Genomic DNA, 18,174 nt, shown 5'->3' with positions numbered 1-18,174 from the left:
CTTTTCCACATCAAGTCTGTCCCAGCTTCATTTCTTAATAGTGTATTAAAGATTGGAGATCCCAGTAGTGGGCTGGGACTGCTTTTGTGTCAGGTACTGCATGAGCAGAGAGCAGCCAGGCTGCTGATCTGGACACAGTTTTGATGATCTATCTCCCATCTGAAGGCAGAAGCAAGTACTTTTCTTGTTACAGCAAATCACTAACATTTCACCAAATCATTGGGCAACTCAGAAACTGTTTGGCAGCTTTGTTTCACAGGATCTTTAGAATGTTTGACATTTAGTCTGCATTTCTGGTATTTTTAATTATCTCCACTAATGTCTTTCAGGATGATGAATTCATGCAAAGAAAAGAGAAAGCACTCAAAACAGTTACTGATATCTTTGTAAGTATGTTAGATTTCTTTTTTTACGGCCGGTGAGTGGTTTTAGTAATGAAATGGAGGTGGTTCATTCTGGGTTGATTGGGTTTTCTCACGAGAAGATCCCAATTAAGTTACATGTTGATCTTCATTCTTGAGACAGGTCTCAAATGCCAGTATTGATATCAGATTCATAGGCATGCAGTGTATGAGTAGATAAACCATATCCACTGCCTGCTTGGGCTGTGTGGAACCCTACACTATCAAACAAAAGTCACAGGGTAGCTTGCAGACTATTAAACCTTCAGCAGACTTAAATGTGTGTTTGAAGCTATCGGCAGTTGTGCTGTTTGTCTTGAAATCAGTTAATATGGTGATGATCTCAATTATCTGCATTTCAGAACTTGACTTTTTCACTTCTTGTAATTAGCAGTGAAAGTACACACCCTACTTCAGAAATGTTTTCTTCAAGTAGCAGATGTTGGTTGGGAAAGGTGGTCTCACCTGTGTTCTCCCTGGTCACATGCAAATCTTCTAACTCATGGATAAACTGTTTGTATTTATTTTTTGAAAGCTTGTTCATGAATGCTACAGAGAGGTAAAATAGTAAAATACCTGGGCTCTCTCACTCTCATACCTGAATTCAGCTGTTTGGCTGGCAACCGGAGTTTCTGTCCTTGCTTTCTAATTTCCCTCTTTGCTTGGGATCATCAATTCACCATTTCTGACTCACAGTAGTTTGCTGCTGCTTTGGGGGTTTTTGGACCATCTTGATAAATTCCAGGCCAGCATTTGACAAGAGAGGAGAAATCTAGGTTTGCTTTGAATGGGACGTTTTCAAGGCTCTTCAATAGAAAGTGAAACCCTGCTCTCTTGAGAAAATCAGTTTTTTCAGACAGCTCTAGCCAGGCACCCTGAGCTCTTCATGCCTAGGTGGAGGTGCTCAGTGCTGGTGTAAGGAGCCACATGAGAGGCTGTGTAACGGTCCAGACAAGTCACCTTACTCTCAGACAAGTCACCTTACTCTTTCGTCGGTTTTGGAAGGAGGTAGTTGTTGTTCTGTACAAATAACCTGAGTGCTGCTGAGCCTGCTATATGTGGTTGAATTACAGCATGTGTTTGTAGAATAACATTGCAATGAAAGTCTCCAGGTGATGACCAATGTAATGCCTTTGTTAATCTATTTGAATAATTGTCCTTGTTTTGGAAATTTCAGTTACAGTTTCTAAAGTGTTGTTCCCCATGATTTGATTGGGTTTTTTAATTATTAGCAGACTTACAATGAGTCTTTAACTAGAAACACTTGCCTTTCCAGTGAGACATGTATTTTGTTTTACATATTAGCTCACCCTCTGCATAGGTATCATTGCATCATTTATGCATCTGGATAGCCCTTCAAACTGAGAGACAATGCTAACCTGTGTGAGAAAGCAAATTCCAAAAGTATGTTCTATCAAGTGGCACATGAAGCTCATCTGCTTATTTTCAATTTTCAGAATAATTGTCCTGATTTTTCAAGTCTGCCTTTTACCTGCATTGTCTTTAAGTAGCACTAAAGAGTCTGTATCCAAGTGGCTGATCTTGACCTTGTCACTGAAGAGACAGAAACAAAATAATCACAATACTGTTATGGGACACCAGTACCTAAAATTTTCAGTGTAGTTTATAAAAATAAAGAGGATATTTAATTAACAGTGATGAAGGGTTGCCTTTGGTTACTGAGAACCGGAAGTGTTTGCAGGGTTTAGTGTTTATATTCTATTAATTTGTATTCTGTCTACTACTCTGTCTCACAGACCTCTAGTTTGCAGGTGCAACTTCATGGTACATAATTTTTTTACTTTTGTTCATCATTACTTGGAGTGTTATTAGCCGAACATCTTTTCCTTAAATAGATGAGCTCTCTCAGAATCATGTCTTCTACAGCTGGCACCTGCTTTTCTTAATGAAAGATTAGTTCATGAGATCTCCTAAGACATTTATGCATGAGTGCAGTCTAGAGCACACAGGATGAATTTTTCAAGGCAGAATGTGCACAAGCTTTCCTATCTATCCATAGGAACTGGAAGGAGGAGAAGGTGGCCATTAGATGAAGGTTCTTTTGCAGGTCACCTTTGAATCATTGTGCACTGGAATTGGAAGAGAAATCCACTCTCCTAAAGGAGGGTCAGCAGGTGTGAAAGATTAGTCAGTTGTGTCAATTCAGTATTGTAACTGATCTTAGGACCAACCCTTTTTCCTCAAGGGGAAAGGTTCTACCCTAAGATTCAAGGTCATGATCTAAATGTTGGAAAAGGGAATGTTAAATATCAGTGATGGTCATTGGAATAAGGACTACTGCTGCTGAAGGGTGACTGGCTGGTGAATTGAGGTTATCTTGCAGTGGTTTTCTTCAACCACTCAATTACCTGCTGCCAAGACTAATGTTTATGGTGTGATGCCTACGCTTCATGTAGCACAGGTATAAAATAGAATGTCATCATAAAGCTGGAATTATTTTTATGACTTACATTACCTTTTTTAGATGTGTGCATTTAGTGGGAGATCCCTGGTCATAAAAAGCTTTTTCATGTGACAGTCAAAAATGTAGCAAGCTGAATAGCTGCAAGCAAAGATGACAGAAATTAAGACTATAAATGAAGTAAAAATTGTAAAGGGCAACTTAGAAATTCAGGAGAAGCTTGCCAAGGAATATTGTCAATTTGTACTTGTTTGAAATCTCCACTTTGGGATTACATCTTTGAAAAAGATGGAAAGCCATTTCAGAAGTGTTATGGTGCAGGAATTGTTTGTTGAATATAATAGTTTGTGTAGTATGGAAAGCCAGATTAAAAATAAATGTTCTCCCTTTTGTTTTTAAATTGGAAGCAGCTCTATCAGCACAAAATAGTAATTGTGAATTTTTGTTTTATTTGGTGGGCTGTTGTTGAGCTATTGCATTACACTTGGATAGCAGGAGATTAAAGTCATTTTACTATCAAACTTCTTGAGACATTTTTTTCCTTAAATTGTAATAAAATCTGGTTTAATTCCATTATAACCTGTGATCATTGAATAGATAATAATTGCATTTAATTATCTAATCAGAGTTTAAAAATAGAATTAACTCACAGAGAAGGTAACATTTCTAGACACTGGCATTAGCCAAATCATTTTAACAGATGTTGTGTATGTTACTTTTTACTCTTCTTTCAAACATGACAGAGGAGATGGTTGAGACATCGTTTCATGTTAAATAGTAATTTATGATTTTTATTTAAACTTAGACAATTTCTATAGCAAATTTCTTAGAAATTAATTCAGTAAGGTTGTATAATGTAATTCCAAAAAGAGCAAGTGAAGGATGTTTATTTGGGTAAGTATATTGAGTTGGAAAACAAACGCTTTAGCTGACAATTCCTCATTTATTTTAGAAAACCCTTTTACAAACCCTGAACTCATTCACTGTCTCGCAGGAGGTTTACAAACCCCAGAGAAAATACAAACGTCAGACAGGAGCTGAGGAACTGCTGGATGAGGAATCAAAGGTTCACGCTACACTTCTGGAATATGGCAGGTGAGAAGCTTCATTTAGCTCTCTCTGGGTTTTATAGTGTGTATTACAAGCAGTACAGATAAAATTTGGATTGTGGTAGAGTTTTTCCTACTACTTCAGAATTGAGCCATTTTGGATTTACTCCTGTTTGGTTTCAGATTTTGTTTCCTTACCCTGTAAATTCTCTGGGGACTGGACATTCCTCATATTTGTGAGCCATATTTTGTACAATGGGAGACCAGGTTTTATGCTCCTTCTAGGGTGTGTTTTTTTAACATACCAGTTTTTTATTAAAATGGCTTAAATGCATCATCCTTCCAGGTAGTGCGTGTCAATCAATATTAGGTTTTTGCAAGCAATCCACTGAAAATTTGGTGAAAAAGGACCTGCAGTTGCTGTTGCTTCTTTTTCTCATTCTCATGTGGTTGCTGCATGAGGAGGCTGCATCATGGTTGAATGTTTTGTCTTCTCACTTTCCTAAAAACTTTCATTTGGAGACAAAGTTACCAAGGCATTCACCTTTCCATTATCTCTGAAAGTCCCTCTGGTTTACTGAGCTCTCCAAACACATAAAAATGAAGTTACAGAGCTTCTATTTCTAGTTTCTATTTCCAATTTTCTTTTCACAGTTTAGTGGCAAGGACATCTTGTCTGCTGTCTGAGCTCTTAATACTTAACAAGTTCAGATTACATCTGAATTCCATTTTGTATCTTCTGGGGCTTCTTTTCCCCCAAAGCCACAGATTTTTTGATTTTTTTTGTCTCACTGTTTTGAGTTCTTTCCTTTTAACAGTAACATGGACTGTAGTGTAATAGCTCAGGATTAACTTTCAAATGGGAAGAGGGTGTTACCTTTTCCTCTCATGAACTTTCCATGACAGTATTTTATGGAAAGTCAAGATGTGCAAATGTTGATGGAAGGAATATGGAATATTTGGATGATGGATCTGAAACCATTCTATAAATATGCTTCAGTACCTGCTTATTTAGTTTGCTTGAAACATTTCAAAACTAATTTAATCCTGGCCCTTGGTGCATATCTTATGCTGAAAATTGATAAAAACTTAATGTATTTGTGGAAGTCATAAACAACAGTATTTTTCCTTTATATTACTATTGTTCTTTTAGGAGATATGGATTTAGCAGACAAGCAGGAAAAACAGAACAGGTAAAAATATACTAATTTAAAATATTCAAATTGTGTGAAGAACTGCATTGTTGAAGTGTTGGTTACTGTGAAATCTTAAAAGAATACAGCAGAATAAACAGCTATAACGTCCACTATTAACAGATTTTAAAAATGGTTAACTGGAACTAAAAATCTGCATGCCATGAAAGGTGGAATTGCTTACACTTTTTAAAGGATTTCCTTCATCTCTGCTCACGGATCATATTTTGCAAACTTATTTTTTGTTTAGAAGAAAGAGGGTTTGGGCATTGTGTTTGTTTTGGTTTGACTTTTACTGTTAGGTAGTGACATATTTTGTCTGTTTAGTATCTTTTAACTGAGTGTTCCATGATGTGATCATTAAAGGGTCTTTCTTTTCAAAAAACATTAAATTTGGTAAGAAATATTATAGACATTTATTACAAAACACTTTGTTTAATGTGATAGAGAAACCTATAAATAAGTAAAATTATAAATAAATCATTGTCCTCCTTGAAAATTAGCATCCTTGCTATGCTTTTGATGATTATGGGATCTTAAAATGTCCATAAAATGCAGGGTGCCTGCAGTTTTGTGATTTCAATGCAGATATTAATTTGACTACAAGTTTTTATTACAGACAAAGATAATGAAGATAATGCATTAAACACATCATGGACCCAGCAATACATTGAGTAGATTAAAGTTGCTCTTCTTCATTATCTCAATATTTCACATACAAATGTCACATTTAAGTCTTTATAAATGGAGATATTTCCCAATCTAGGCATGCCTGTTTTCCCCTCAGAGTAACCACTAGTCATGTTTATAGAGTTTATTTTGTTTCTTTAAAAATTCTGTTGCCTTTGGGTTATTGTATATTAGATGTTCATCGTGACTGCTGTGGCAGCTGAGCCTCCAGTAAGGCAGAAGTGGACAGTGAAGTATGTTAGTGGTGTGGTAGGGTGACCTAGAAATTGAGTCTGGCTGTCCCCAGTTCTCTTTATTACAGTGGTATAAATTCTTCTAACTGAACCAGGCATGTTTGCAATTTTTATGTTGTATGTTTGTTACACCAATATTAAGTTACAAAAACGATTTATTAAAAAAAAAAAAATCAAAAAATCAGTCTTGTCCTGTGTAGTAGGCATCATATTCTGGGTTGTCTCCTGAGGCTGGCAGCTCTCAGAAGGCTGTGGAATAAGGAGTCTTCAGACCAGATAAGTCCATAGGAAGCCAGAGACACAGGTGGAATACTTGTGAGAAATCAGGAAGGCTTACATTTCAGCTGGCATGATTTGGAGGGTGAGGATGTTCCAGTAGCTGAAATGTAGTCTTTTAAACAGAACAGCTACATTCCATTTTTCTCCTTGATGTCTTTCTTAACACCTTGGAATATTGGAACTAGTTATAATAATGTCTTAATTTTTCTTTAAAAGGCTGAAGATAAAAAAGCAGTGCTACCTCCTGGGCTTGCAGCAGCAGGGAAAGCTGAGCCTTGTGATGAAGATGACCTTCAGGCTGCTGAAGAGGTGAGCCCCAGACACAGTAGGCATGGGAGTTATCAACCTGGGGTCAGAGCAGCAATTTCACTGCCCAGTCATTCTCCAAAAGAAGGAAAATTTCCATGGTTAGTTGAAGTGAGAGTTGCTTCTTACAGGAGAATACAGAGCCTGAAATTGATGCACAAAATTAATGCTTGCTGATGTTTAACATCCAAAGACTTTTGTTTCCCTTGAATCTGAGCATTTGTTTAAAAGATTGAGTTTTGGTTGACAATGGGAGCTGAATAGTCAGAGTGAAAGTTTACTTTAAATTGGTAACTTTAAATTTGGTAACTTTAACTGCCTCTTCTTTTCATAGATTTAGGGCCCTATTACATATTTTAAAATACCCATTATATGATACTAATTATATGTGTGTGTCCCTGGCAGAAAAATAGCTAAATAATATGAGTTAAATTGTTGTGTATAATTCTTCATATTTTGCTGTAGCTTCGCATTAAAACTCTGATGACTGGAATGGCTGCAATGGCAACAGAAGAGGTCAGTAGCATTTAAAACTGATACAGCTTTGTTTAAATTATGGTTGATTGTGGTCATTATTCTTAAAATCAGACTCCTGATTCAGGTCTGAAGTCATGGAATGACTGTGTTTAAATTTTCATAAGGAGAGTGCATAAAAATGGTTGAATTAGGAAGACAATAAATTTTTACAAGGCTAATTAGTTCATCATTTACCTTGAAATGATCATGACAATATAAATAAATGCCTCGTTCAAATGGTTTCCACAAGAATTTCAGGGGAAAGACATCACTCTGCAGCTACCCAAGATGCACTATCTTACTTTATTCATCTTGTGAAGCTATTCAGAAGATTACTGAGGAGAGTGCTGGAAAACTGTGCCTTTCAAGGTTCTTTTCAAAGCACTTATAAATACAACAACATTAGTCTAAGCCACAGGAAATACTGGATAGGTATCTTCTTAATTAATTGTATTTAACGATATAGTGGAACTTGTAGTCTGTTCTTTGATTTCTGGGTGAAAGGACTGGAAATAATTTCAGTTGTTAAACATTATTTCTGTTTATGCTGGAGTCATGAAAAAAAGGTAATAATTAGTCTTGTCTCAGAGCTGACTGACACGCTTTGTGCTGAAATCCATTGTAGAATTCAGGTCTGTTTGAAAACTGGTTTTATACATGCATGCAGTTTAAAGGTGAATTCTTGCACATGCCTGCGTGCTTAGAGGTTTATTAAGCAAATGCAAAATTCAGTATAAAGAATAAAAAGTTTCTGAAATATGAAGAAAAATTTGCTAAAAAGATTTAAGTGAGAAATTTCTATCAGCAAAATTATGTTTGGCGGGTGGAATGTTTCCTGGACTTTTCTTATGATTGGAGATTATTACTCATTTTACTAATTTCTGTTTACAATTAGAACTTATTGGATATTGTCATGTAAAAGTACAGGCAATTCCAAGCATTTTCTTGATACAATTGCAGGGCAAACTGACAGCCAGCACAGTTGGCCAGATTGTTGGGCTCCAGTCAGATGAGATCAAGCAAATTGTGTCTGAATATGCTGAGAAGGTAAGTGTGTTACCTGAGTGGGTTTAACCATGTGGTGTTTGATAGCTTTTTAATTTAGGCTTTAAGCTGCCAACTTCATTGCCATGATTCTCTTGAAACACACTTTAATACATGCTGTGGGCAGCAGCACAGCCAGAATTCAGGAAAGTACTTTAAAGAGGCTTAAACATACCCAGGCTTTTGGTGTGATAGTACATATCCCTAAATTGTATTTGGACTAATTTGGGTTTAAGCGCCTGCCTGAATGCTTTCATGGAGGAAGAGGGGCCTAAGTTCTATCTGTTCAAACTAGAGGCCTAAATTCTTGATATGCTTTAAAATGTTCGGTGTTAAGCGCAGAAATACAGTTCTGTGGGCCTGCTCAGAGAAAAGTCTAGGCCTCCTTCATTCAGATTTCCAGATGTTTGCACTGGACTCCAGTTCTCAGTCATGCCCTGGATCTCAAGTTTTGAATCTCATCTCGTCAAACCCAAACCTTTGTTGCTTTGAGAAGTCAAAGCAATTAAATGTGTGTGTTTGCTCCAGTTACTGTGTTCAGCTGTGATTGTTTTTTTGCAGTAATGTGAAAAGAAAATCTGACTCTTCAAGCAATTAATGCATCCAATACATCACTGCCAGATATGAGTTATAGGTCGCTCTTACTTGTCCAATAGTCTTCTCATATTTCTTCCTTTTTGTTGACACATTTGAGGTATGGAGCTTTCCCATTTTGGAGATAAACCCTATAGCTCAACAGCAAATTCTTGGCCTTTCTTCATTATAAAAGATTGGAAGAACAGAAGCCCAAGGGTCATATTTCAATGTTACATTTCTTCTGTTCTGAGAGAAGAGAGCAGGACCTTGACTATTATAGTAGAGCAGTGATTAATACTCTGAAAAGTAAGAACTGATTCAAGTCAAACCAAAAATAGATCACTTTTCAAATCTATGGGATGTGATTAAAAAAATAGAATTTCTGTGCACGTATGCATGCACCAGGAAAAGAATTAAGGATGTTATCAAAGAGTTTATCCAAGCATCAGCAATGTTTGGATATAATTCAATAGCCCCTGGTAATTGTACATAGCCTGAGAAACACAATAGTGCTTATTTGTTTACCAGAGTCTTAATAGAATCCACAAGCCCAGTAAAGATACCTGACAAGGCAAATTCTAGGTCTGATGTTGCTATGGGAGGGATCTTTCTTGCAAAAGGCATTTTTGCAGAAGATCAATGCTTAGAATTTTCTGCATTTGCCCCTCCATTCTGCTGCCATGTTAACCTGCTGAGTGAACTGGAGGAAGGATTGTAGTGTCATTCCTCACCTTCTGAAAATACTGACAGAAAAATATTAATGAGTAGCAAATTGATCATCTTTAAACAGTCAGAGACAGTAGTGATGATTCTCCCATTTTCAAAAAGCAAGATGTAAAGTTCACTTCTTGAAATATGATTCACTTTTTTATGCCAAAGCTGTACTACATGAATTTTTACTATTTCTACAAACATTAGTCTCAGACTGGTTTAGCTCATGTTTCTTTCTCTTGCATTTCCATTTTTCTCCATTTGTATCTTATGCATGTGAGAGGCTAAATGTGGTGGTGAGAAGGATAAGGTTTTGGAATGCATAACATGATGAAGGAATGTAATTTGACTAAATAATGAGAAGAATAAATAAGACTGAGTGTGTATTTGTTGAGTAGTTCAGGGTCACAGGTGTTGCTTAGAGGCATTTCTTCCTTTCCTAACAACAAAAGCGAAGAAAGCCTCTGAATTGTTGGGTTAAGCCATCAGAATTGGTCTTTTCTTGCTGTGGATGTAAAAACATAACAGATCATTAAGCTGCTCTTCAATAAATTACATAGAAAATGTGGAGGAGGAAGGCAGGCTTTGCCTCTTATTTTAATTTAAAATTAAGCTGCTTACCCATCTGCCTGGAGTGAAATGAGGAGCAAATATGAGTGAAGAGTATATTACACTTCTTGTAGCATTTTAGCTGATTATGCATTGTAGCAGTTGTCAACATTTGGTAATTATTCAAAAAACACTTAGTATTGAAGGCTTTGACAGACTATAAATTAGCATTTGAGGTACTTGAAAATTAACTGGTTTTCTAGTGAAATATTGGAAAATGGATTAAGTGAAAAAAAAGTCTGAGTGCATGAAGCAAATTACAAAAACAGATGGATATAAGTATCAAAGTAAAGACTTCCAATAGGTACAAATAATTTTTAGGCAAATAATCCCTTACAGATCAAGATCTCGCTGGTTTTTAATGATTCTTTTGTCTACTGCAAATAACAATTTCTATTCTAAATGTTATGTTTGATAAAGAATGTTTCTGTCAGCTTTGCTTTCACAATTCAGAGAGAAGAGGAGACTGGATCCAGATTGCTGTCTGTTATGCATTTATGAGACACTCTTGGCAATGCATGCTGGATGGAGTAGTTCTCAAAGGCTGGTGTCAGCAGTACATGTGCACACACAAAAAAACCCAGAGTGGTAAATGCATCTACCACACTGAGTATATCATTGTCATTCAGCTAGAGATGCATCCAAGCCTCTATTTCAGAATACACTATTGTGTTCAAGGCTTCTGAAAATTCTGGAGCTACTTGTTGGGGTGTGGAACATCTCTGATTCAAGAAGTTCAGGGAATACCACGGCTTAAGGTGTTTTTTAGTATGCTTGTATTTTTTCCATTGAAGAACTCTACCAGGTTTAACCATAATGCTGATGCAAAAAAAAATTGTCTTATCTTCTAGTGTACTGTAGTATTTTCCACTTGTTCCAGGGCATCTGACTTTTTTAGCTTACTTTATTTGTAAATTTTGGAATATAATTCAGTATTTCAGCTGCTTCCATATTTTGCTGTGAGGTAAGTCAGTCAGTCATTCTTCTGGACAGTGGGACACAGTTCTTGATAAGGAATATCATAAGTGTGTCCCACTTTGGTATTTCCTGAGCTTCTGAAGAAGCAGAAAACAATGCTGTGAGGTCCAAAAAGCTGTTGTTATTGGTTTTTCAGCAATCTGAGCTTTCTGCTGAGGAGCGACCGGAAAGGCTTGGAGCTGCCCAGCAGCACAGAAGGAAGGTGGCATCCCTCAACAAACAGATTCTGCAAAAAACCAAACTCCTCGAAGAGGTAAGTATTGTGTGTGTAGTAAAGAAGAAAACATTGATAAAAGTGGTTGATCACAAAGTTTTTGCCATCCAGAAAATACCTGCAAGCTATCTTCTTCACCAGCAATTTGTCATGCTGAACACTGATTTCTCTGCTTGTATTGCCCTTGGATTGTGAGAACAGATTGTGTTCTTGGGGGCAGTTAGCTCAGCCTTAATTTTAGGGAGGATCATGCCTTGCATTTTAACAATTGAGGGCCCTTTAATTCTGTGCAGCTTGTTTTCAGTACATAACAATCTCAGTGCTGTTTTTATATGGGGAAAAAATGTACTGACAGCTGTAAGCCAAATATAATCCTTTTATCACTGTACTAAAGTAAGAATTTCCTGGCTGAATTTTATTTACCACTTGCCAAAAGCAGTGACAGTCAAGAACTCTGTCTTTTAAAAAATATTTATAGAGTTCTGGCTTCAATACTGCAGTAAGTTTTGGCAAGATTTCTCAAAACTAACAATTCATGTCAGTTTTCATGAGATGTGGACTGCAGACTTAAATTTTTTTAGTTAGTTAGAATAAAATTTATTTGTGAAAAATTATGAAAAACAATGAAAAAGCTTTATTTTTATAAATATGGCTGTGGAAAGGGAAGAGTGGAGCATTAAGTCACAGCTCTGTGTTGTGAACAGCAAACTAAAGCAACATGAAAGGAAGTGGAACTGAGCTACATGTGCATTTTTTGTTTGCTCACTTTTGTTCCACTTTAGTAAACCATGTCCTATTTTTGTTGTTACTATTTGCAATGTTACCTTAAATCAAAGGGAATTTAAAGAAGGATGTTCTTCTAAAATCAGCCACTGTAAATTAATTGACAAATGAAAGATCTAATATTTGTTTATAATATTTTGCTCGCTTATTAGACGTTTCATAGTTACACAGAAGAAAACAAAGCAGCTTGGTTATTTGGTGTGGAAGTGTCTGTGGTTTGGTGCCATGGTGCCTCTGTGCAAGTCTTGAACTGCCCTGATTTATTTGGAGAAGTATAAAATGGGACTCATTCTTAGCCTGGTGTGAAACTAGGCCAGTACAACCAGACTAGAAAAGTTTGAGCAGTTTAGAAGAGATTCTGTCCAATAAGTCACCCTTCTGTTGGCCTCTATTTTGTAAAAGCTGTTGTTTATTCTGGGACTTTATACACCTAAAGGATCAGGTGGTAAATGTTTGCTATTAGTAATTAAATATTCAGTCAGAATTCTTGCACTCAGTTGCAGGAGTAGCTGACAGGAAAAGACAGTGTTTGCTATGCTTGGCCTGCTGTTTGACAGACAACCATTATGAACAGCTCAAATATTCTCTGTTCTCCATTACAGGTGTAATTAGTGTGAATATAGCATCCAACTCTTTTTTTTCTCTTTTGTAACAGTTGCAAGCTAAATGTGCTGATCTGCAGGCAAAATGTACCAAAGCAAAAAACACATTAACAGAGGTAATCTTTGGTTTTTTTCTGTGCTGTTTGTAGCTGAAACTTTTTTGAGAAATTGTTTGTGAAGGCATGTATTAAACAGTGAAGGTGTTTGCCAGCTTAAGTCACTGATTTCATGGTGTGGGACAGTCAATTTATTTTTACTCAATTTAGTATCAATTTATTATTAATTGTAACCCTTAGGTTAAGAGTTACAGTGAAAAGCTGGACAAGGAATTGGCAGCCTTAGAAACAATAGAATCCCAAGCAGATTCTAGGTAAGTTTCTTCCTTTGTTACCTTTGAAATTCTGAAAAATAATGTTTTTTAAATGAATCATCCAGTGTTTCTTGGTTTGTCAACCTTAACAACTAGCTAAAATTTAAAAATTAAATTATTCTCCAGCTTGCTTTCCAGAGAGTGGGAAATATTGCAATAGGATTCAGTCAGAATGAAAAGTGTCAGTCTGTAGTTCAAAATAATTGTAGGTTTTTAAAGCAGAAGAACCCTAGACACATCTGACAAGTAGATGAGGCCTTCTTGATTTATTTTGTTCATATTTGAAGCCTTCATCTCACATAAATTAAACAGAAGTCTCTCAAAACTTTCACAGTAATGAGGTTAAAACATAACAAAGTCATCAGAATATTCCATGTAACACTCCATCTTTATTTTGACCTTGGTATATCAGTGCTGATATTTGGGTTTTTAATTTACCCAGGTTTTATTGTAAATTTATTTAGAACTAAGCTTGTTTTAATATATGTTAATTCTTGATCTGTTTAAATTAGAAACTAAAGATATAACATAATTTACTGGATCTTCAAATTTAGCATATTACAGAGTCTGCGAGCACTGGTGGCCATGAATGAAAACCTAAAAAGCCAGGAGCAAGAGTTCAAAGCACATTGTAGGGTAAGTTCCAGTGTCTCCTAGAAGGAGTCATTTAAAACTTGGTAAAAAAGCACTTTCCTGGTGTGTTGTTGTGCTTTGTGTCCCTGTCTGTCGTCTGTCCCACACCCCCAGGTACTGCTGACTCCAGGTTTATAGTGAATATTAGCACCCCTGGAGCAGGGAGGAGTGAGGAAGAGTCTGAGCTGGTGTGGCTTCCTTAATACAGGGCAGGTCCTAGACAGCACACCTGCCTTAACCTGGTCAGAGCTGTGGCTCTTGTGGCTCCTCTCCCTCCCGCTCCCATTCTGCTAAAATCAACGTGTGGGGCTGCGCTGTGCTGGACACCCAGCTGTGCTGGACATCCAGCTGTGCTGTCACAGCCTGCCATGGGTCATCTCTGCCTGGCTCATGCAGCCAGCAGTGACCTGAGGGGGGCCAAACAGGAGGGGTCAGCAAGGCCTCACCTTTGGAGCAAGCCACCAAAGGAGACAGGAACAGGATGGAGCTATTGCAGTCCTCAGAGCATGTTTGAGTTTCACTGCTTAAATGCTGTGTTTGGTGTCCTGCTACTGCTGTGTTTATGGATTGCCCAGAGATTGCATCAGAGAGAAGTGTTTCCATCTCCTTCTGTTCAAACAGGAGTGGATGGAATTTAATAGAATGAAAAGAATAAATAGTGTTCTAAGGCCTAGACTGAGTATAGAACCTTGTTTTCCCATACGTACTCCTTGGAAAAGCTCTCAAGGACTGTACTGGACACTCCATTGCAAGGAACTTTTGGTTCATTCATTTCTCCAAATGCCATACATCATTTTCCCATGTCAAACAGTTGTAATGTTGCTTTGCTTCTTCTGTTTCATTTCCATGTCACTCATTAGTTGTCTTAGCTGGATCTGGTATATTTGCAAGTAAGGAATGAATCTGTTCCCATGTTTCATAAAAGCAGACAGTTTAATGTAATGAATATTAATGGCTGCCTTACCCCTAAGCAGGGAATGCTATTTAATCTTCCAAATTTAAATATTATGTGTGTGGTCAGCTCTGAAATTTTGTTAGTTGTGTTGTCAAGATCCTTCCCTACCCTCTTAAGAGAAGAGGTCTTAGTTTTAAAAAAAAAATCAACTTTTGTTTCTTTTAAAGGAAGAAATGGAGAGACTACAACAAAATATTGAGAATTTGAAAGCCGAAGCAGCGGAAAATGGGGAGGAACAGGTAATAGCAAAAGTCTAATTTCTTATTTTCAAATTGCATTTTGGAATGTTTGTTTAAGTCTTTCTGATTTCTGGGACATTCTTGTAAGCCTTAAAGTATCTGCTGGAATATTTAAAAAGCTCTGTAAAGCAACAGTTCAGGCTAATAATCCTAGAAATACAGGAGGCTGCAAACAGTAACAGCATTATCTGTTCTTTTCCATGGGGCTCTGCTTGTAGATGCTTTTGTACCTTTTACTTCTTTCTTTGTAGTACCAGAGAAGAATCTCTGGGTGTTGTGCTAAAAGCATATCTCTGACAGAAACATGTCTTCCTCAGAAAGAATGTCTGGTTTGGTTGTTTTTTTCTTAGAAGTGGGGTTATCTGAAGGATGAAAGCACAAGCTTTCAGTGGCTTGGTGCACTGCGTGCAGTGAGCAGCTGTCAGAAGTTAGACTTTAACACAAGTGCATCCAGGCTGATGGCAATGAATAATGAATGAACAGAAAAGGAAATGCTTCAATCACTTTATTTTCAGTGGATAAACATTTGATGCATTCATGCCTCTGGAACAAGGCAGATTACAACTTCCATGATGCTGCTCTGTCCTCCTCAACACAGCATGAAAAAAATTAAAATGCAAACTGAAATCTTAAATTTTTTAGCAAGAAAAAGTTACCTTGAAGCCCACACTGCAGGAAGTTTAGAGCACATGTCAGAGGGTTTATGTTTTGTTCAGGTGCCTTGTTTATTTCACCCCACCACTGAATCAAAGTATAAGCACTCAGACAAGGGGTACTGGAAATCTTTGAATTTTTATCTTAATTTAAAGTGTGACTGTTGTAAAACAGTGCAAAAGCTATTGATAACTCTTAAAAACTAAAATATCAAAAGTTAAAAACCATCTAAATGCTCTTGTTTAGAGTAAATGATGTCAGGCTTTTAATACACGTAAAGAATTATCATTTAAAAAAGCCCCAAAGAATGAATGGTGGTTATTGTGGGAGCCTAAGATAGGCAAAACCAGAAAACAAACCCAATGTGCCCATTTTTGCACTGCAGCTCTCGTATGCTACTGTAATACACAATTGTTTTGGGTCCTCATCTTCCAGGAGCCAAATAAGATTATAGAAGAGCAGTACAAAGCTGAGAAAGAGAAACTTCAGAAGATTCGCCTGCTACTGGTGAGTTACTCTTTGTGTCCTTACATGTACAAAATTGTTGGTGTTTGTCTTATCTTGTAACTTCTAATACTTTGTTTTGTTGTTCTAATTTTAACAAGTCTTCTTGTCACAAATCAATTGCAAAAAAAAAAAAATTGATCCTCAGCCAAAGCTTTTTGTTTTTAAAATCAATTATTTAATAACAAAGTGTTGCTGGGGGGGCTTCATCCATTTTAAGAAGAGAACAAGAAGAGGCTTTGTTTTCTCCCCTCCTAACTTTCTATTCAGGCACGAAGAAACAGAGAAATAGCCATTTTACAACGCAAGATTGATGAAGTACCCAGCCGAGCTGAGCTCACACAGTATCAGAAGAGATTTATTGAACTTTACAGTCAGGGTATGTATATCAAGCAGGACCATCCTGCTGAAGGCTAAAGCCCTGAAAGGAGGGCAGTTGCATTTTAAGCATATGGCATGTAACAACAGCACCTACTACTTTGGTGGTATTTTAAAGGTTTTTGGTATTCATGTTACACATCACATTTTCAGGGTTTTATAAGCTGGGCTTGAAGAATACTCCTGAGGGTGCAACTCAATGCACAAGATCTCTGGACTAAATTTTGTCTGCAGCAGGTTCTGTCATTTAGGTTAATGGCCAGTATGTTCTGAAAGTCCTTAATTCACCATTTACAAATGAGATTGCTGTAAGTTTGGATCGTGTTTAATTAATTTACCGTGCCATTAGATTGCTTTTATTGTTTCCATTGACATGACACAACTGGTTCTGAACCAAACTATGTCGAGAACTACAAAGTAAAAACAGCCTCTTGAAGGGATTGGTTTCCTTCATCTTTTATTAACACAATCCTGCAATATCTTGGTAGGAGCAGAATACAAATTGTCTTTAGTTGTTATGGTCAGAAATTATAAAATGGGAAAAGGTGAAAATGGAATAAAATTTCAAAGTTGTTCCACTAAACTGATAACAGACCAGTATGCTTGCTGGTGTATATTTAACTAACTTACGTGTTAGCATAAGAAAGCCTAGCTAATGATTCAGAGGTATTCTGCATTTATTAAATATATGTGTGAAGCAAGCTCTGGAAGGGCGAGCAGCTCCAAACTGGTTATCTGAGCGGGATCCAAATCCCCTGCCCTGGTGAGACATCTCCAGTGGCACAGTTCTGTGCTGTTCTCCACGTGTATTGTCTAAATACATGGAATAGATGTGAGTACAAGTCCAGTACTTCTTCCCCCCTCTTTGCTGTCCCATGCAGTTTATTTAATCAAGTCCAGCTATAAAGAGCTTTGTTGTTTTTCCTTAAATTTTCTGCACATTCTCTGTCATGTCTAATTCTCTGTCATGTCTGGTCAGAGCTACCTGCTCAAAAGATGAAGCTTCCTTTATATCTGAAGTACAGAGAGACTAGCATCAAAGAGACTTGTGCAGATTTAAGATGCTTTGAATTTTATGGGACTTTGTTTTCTAAAGTACAAAGTATGAGTAGTATCTCAGGATATCACTGCTCAGTCATGGTTGGGAACCCGCATTGCATGGGCTAAGCTTCTAGAGAAATGAGCTGGAAATCTCTAGGCAGTTTTTCTGTGAATTGTTGTGTTTTTAGAGGTACTTAGAGGCTTTTCATTTAGCCAGATTCAGGTGACCTTCAGTTGCCAAAACATGTTTTTGTTGAACTTTGCTTCAAGGGGTTAGACAGGACAATCTTCAGCACTAATTTCAAACCTTAGTGATTTTGTGGTTTTTGTACCAGAATCCTTTTCAGTTACAATATTTAGTGTTTTGGTTTTGACCTAACTGAACCTCTTCATTGAAAATGTTTAAGGGAATCAATGAACCAATTGGTTCCCTCTTCCTCTTCTCCCTTTTTTTTACCCTCCATGGGTTCTGGTGTGTGCCCATAAGGCTCCGTAAGTTGGCACAACTTTCCAACACAGGTGAAATCTTGAAAGGTTTTCCGAGTTGTTTTGTGGAATCCACTCATGAAAGACATGTGACCAGAGCTGCTGGAAGAACAGAAGGAGTTGCATGAAGGAAATGGTTTGGGAAAGACCTCTTTCATTTGGCAGCAGTTCTGCAAATCCCAGACTAATGAGTAAGATTTCACCAAGGTTTATCATTTTTAACCCATACATTTTTTCCAGCTTGTGGTTTCTAGCCAGAACTACTTTTGCTGCCTGTTGAACTCTTTCCTCAGGAGTCACAAATATAT

The 18,174-nt window shown here is 37.1% G+C and overlaps 1 protein-coding gene across 3 annotated transcripts in view; it reads left to right on the top strand.

The window, feature by feature from the left end:
- The window catches only part of CCDC93 (coiled-coil domain containing 93), a 34,295-nt gene that overhangs the window by 9,199 nt on the left and 6,922 nt on the right, over positions 1 to 18,174 (top strand). For all 3 annotated transcript variants that reach the window (XM_068195270.1, XM_068195271.1, XM_068195272.1), the window contains exons 6-18: positions 330 to 386; positions 3,818 to 3,918; positions 5,026 to 5,065; positions 6,484 to 6,576; positions 7,039 to 7,089; positions 8,050 to 8,136; positions 11,144 to 11,260; positions 12,660 to 12,722; positions 12,903 to 12,976; positions 13,531 to 13,612; positions 14,732 to 14,803; positions 15,893 to 15,964; positions 16,232 to 16,340. In XM_068195270.1, coding sequence (XP_068051371.1) covers positions 330 to 386; positions 3,818 to 3,918; positions 5,026 to 5,065; positions 6,484 to 6,576; positions 7,039 to 7,089; positions 8,050 to 8,136; positions 11,144 to 11,260; positions 12,660 to 12,722; positions 12,903 to 12,976; positions 13,531 to 13,612; positions 14,732 to 14,803; positions 15,893 to 15,964; positions 16,232 to 16,340 — 1,018 coding nt within the window. The remainder of the gene's footprint in view (positions 1 to 329; positions 387 to 3,817; positions 3,919 to 5,025; positions 5,066 to 6,483; positions 6,577 to 7,038; positions 7,090 to 8,049; positions 8,137 to 11,143; positions 11,261 to 12,659; positions 12,723 to 12,902; positions 12,977 to 13,530; positions 13,613 to 14,731; positions 14,804 to 15,892; positions 15,965 to 16,231; positions 16,341 to 18,174) is intronic.

This window comes from Anomalospiza imberbis, chromosome 7, assembly GCF_031753505.1.
Source record: "Anomalospiza imberbis isolate Cuckoo-Finch-1a 21T00152 chromosome 7, ASM3175350v1, whole genome shotgun sequence".
NCBI classification, from domain to species: Eukaryota; Metazoa; Chordata; class Aves; order Passeriformes; family Viduidae; genus Anomalospiza; species Anomalospiza imberbis.
Note: the sequence above shows the minus strand (reverse complement) of the source record. Positions and strands in the feature narration are given on the sequence as shown.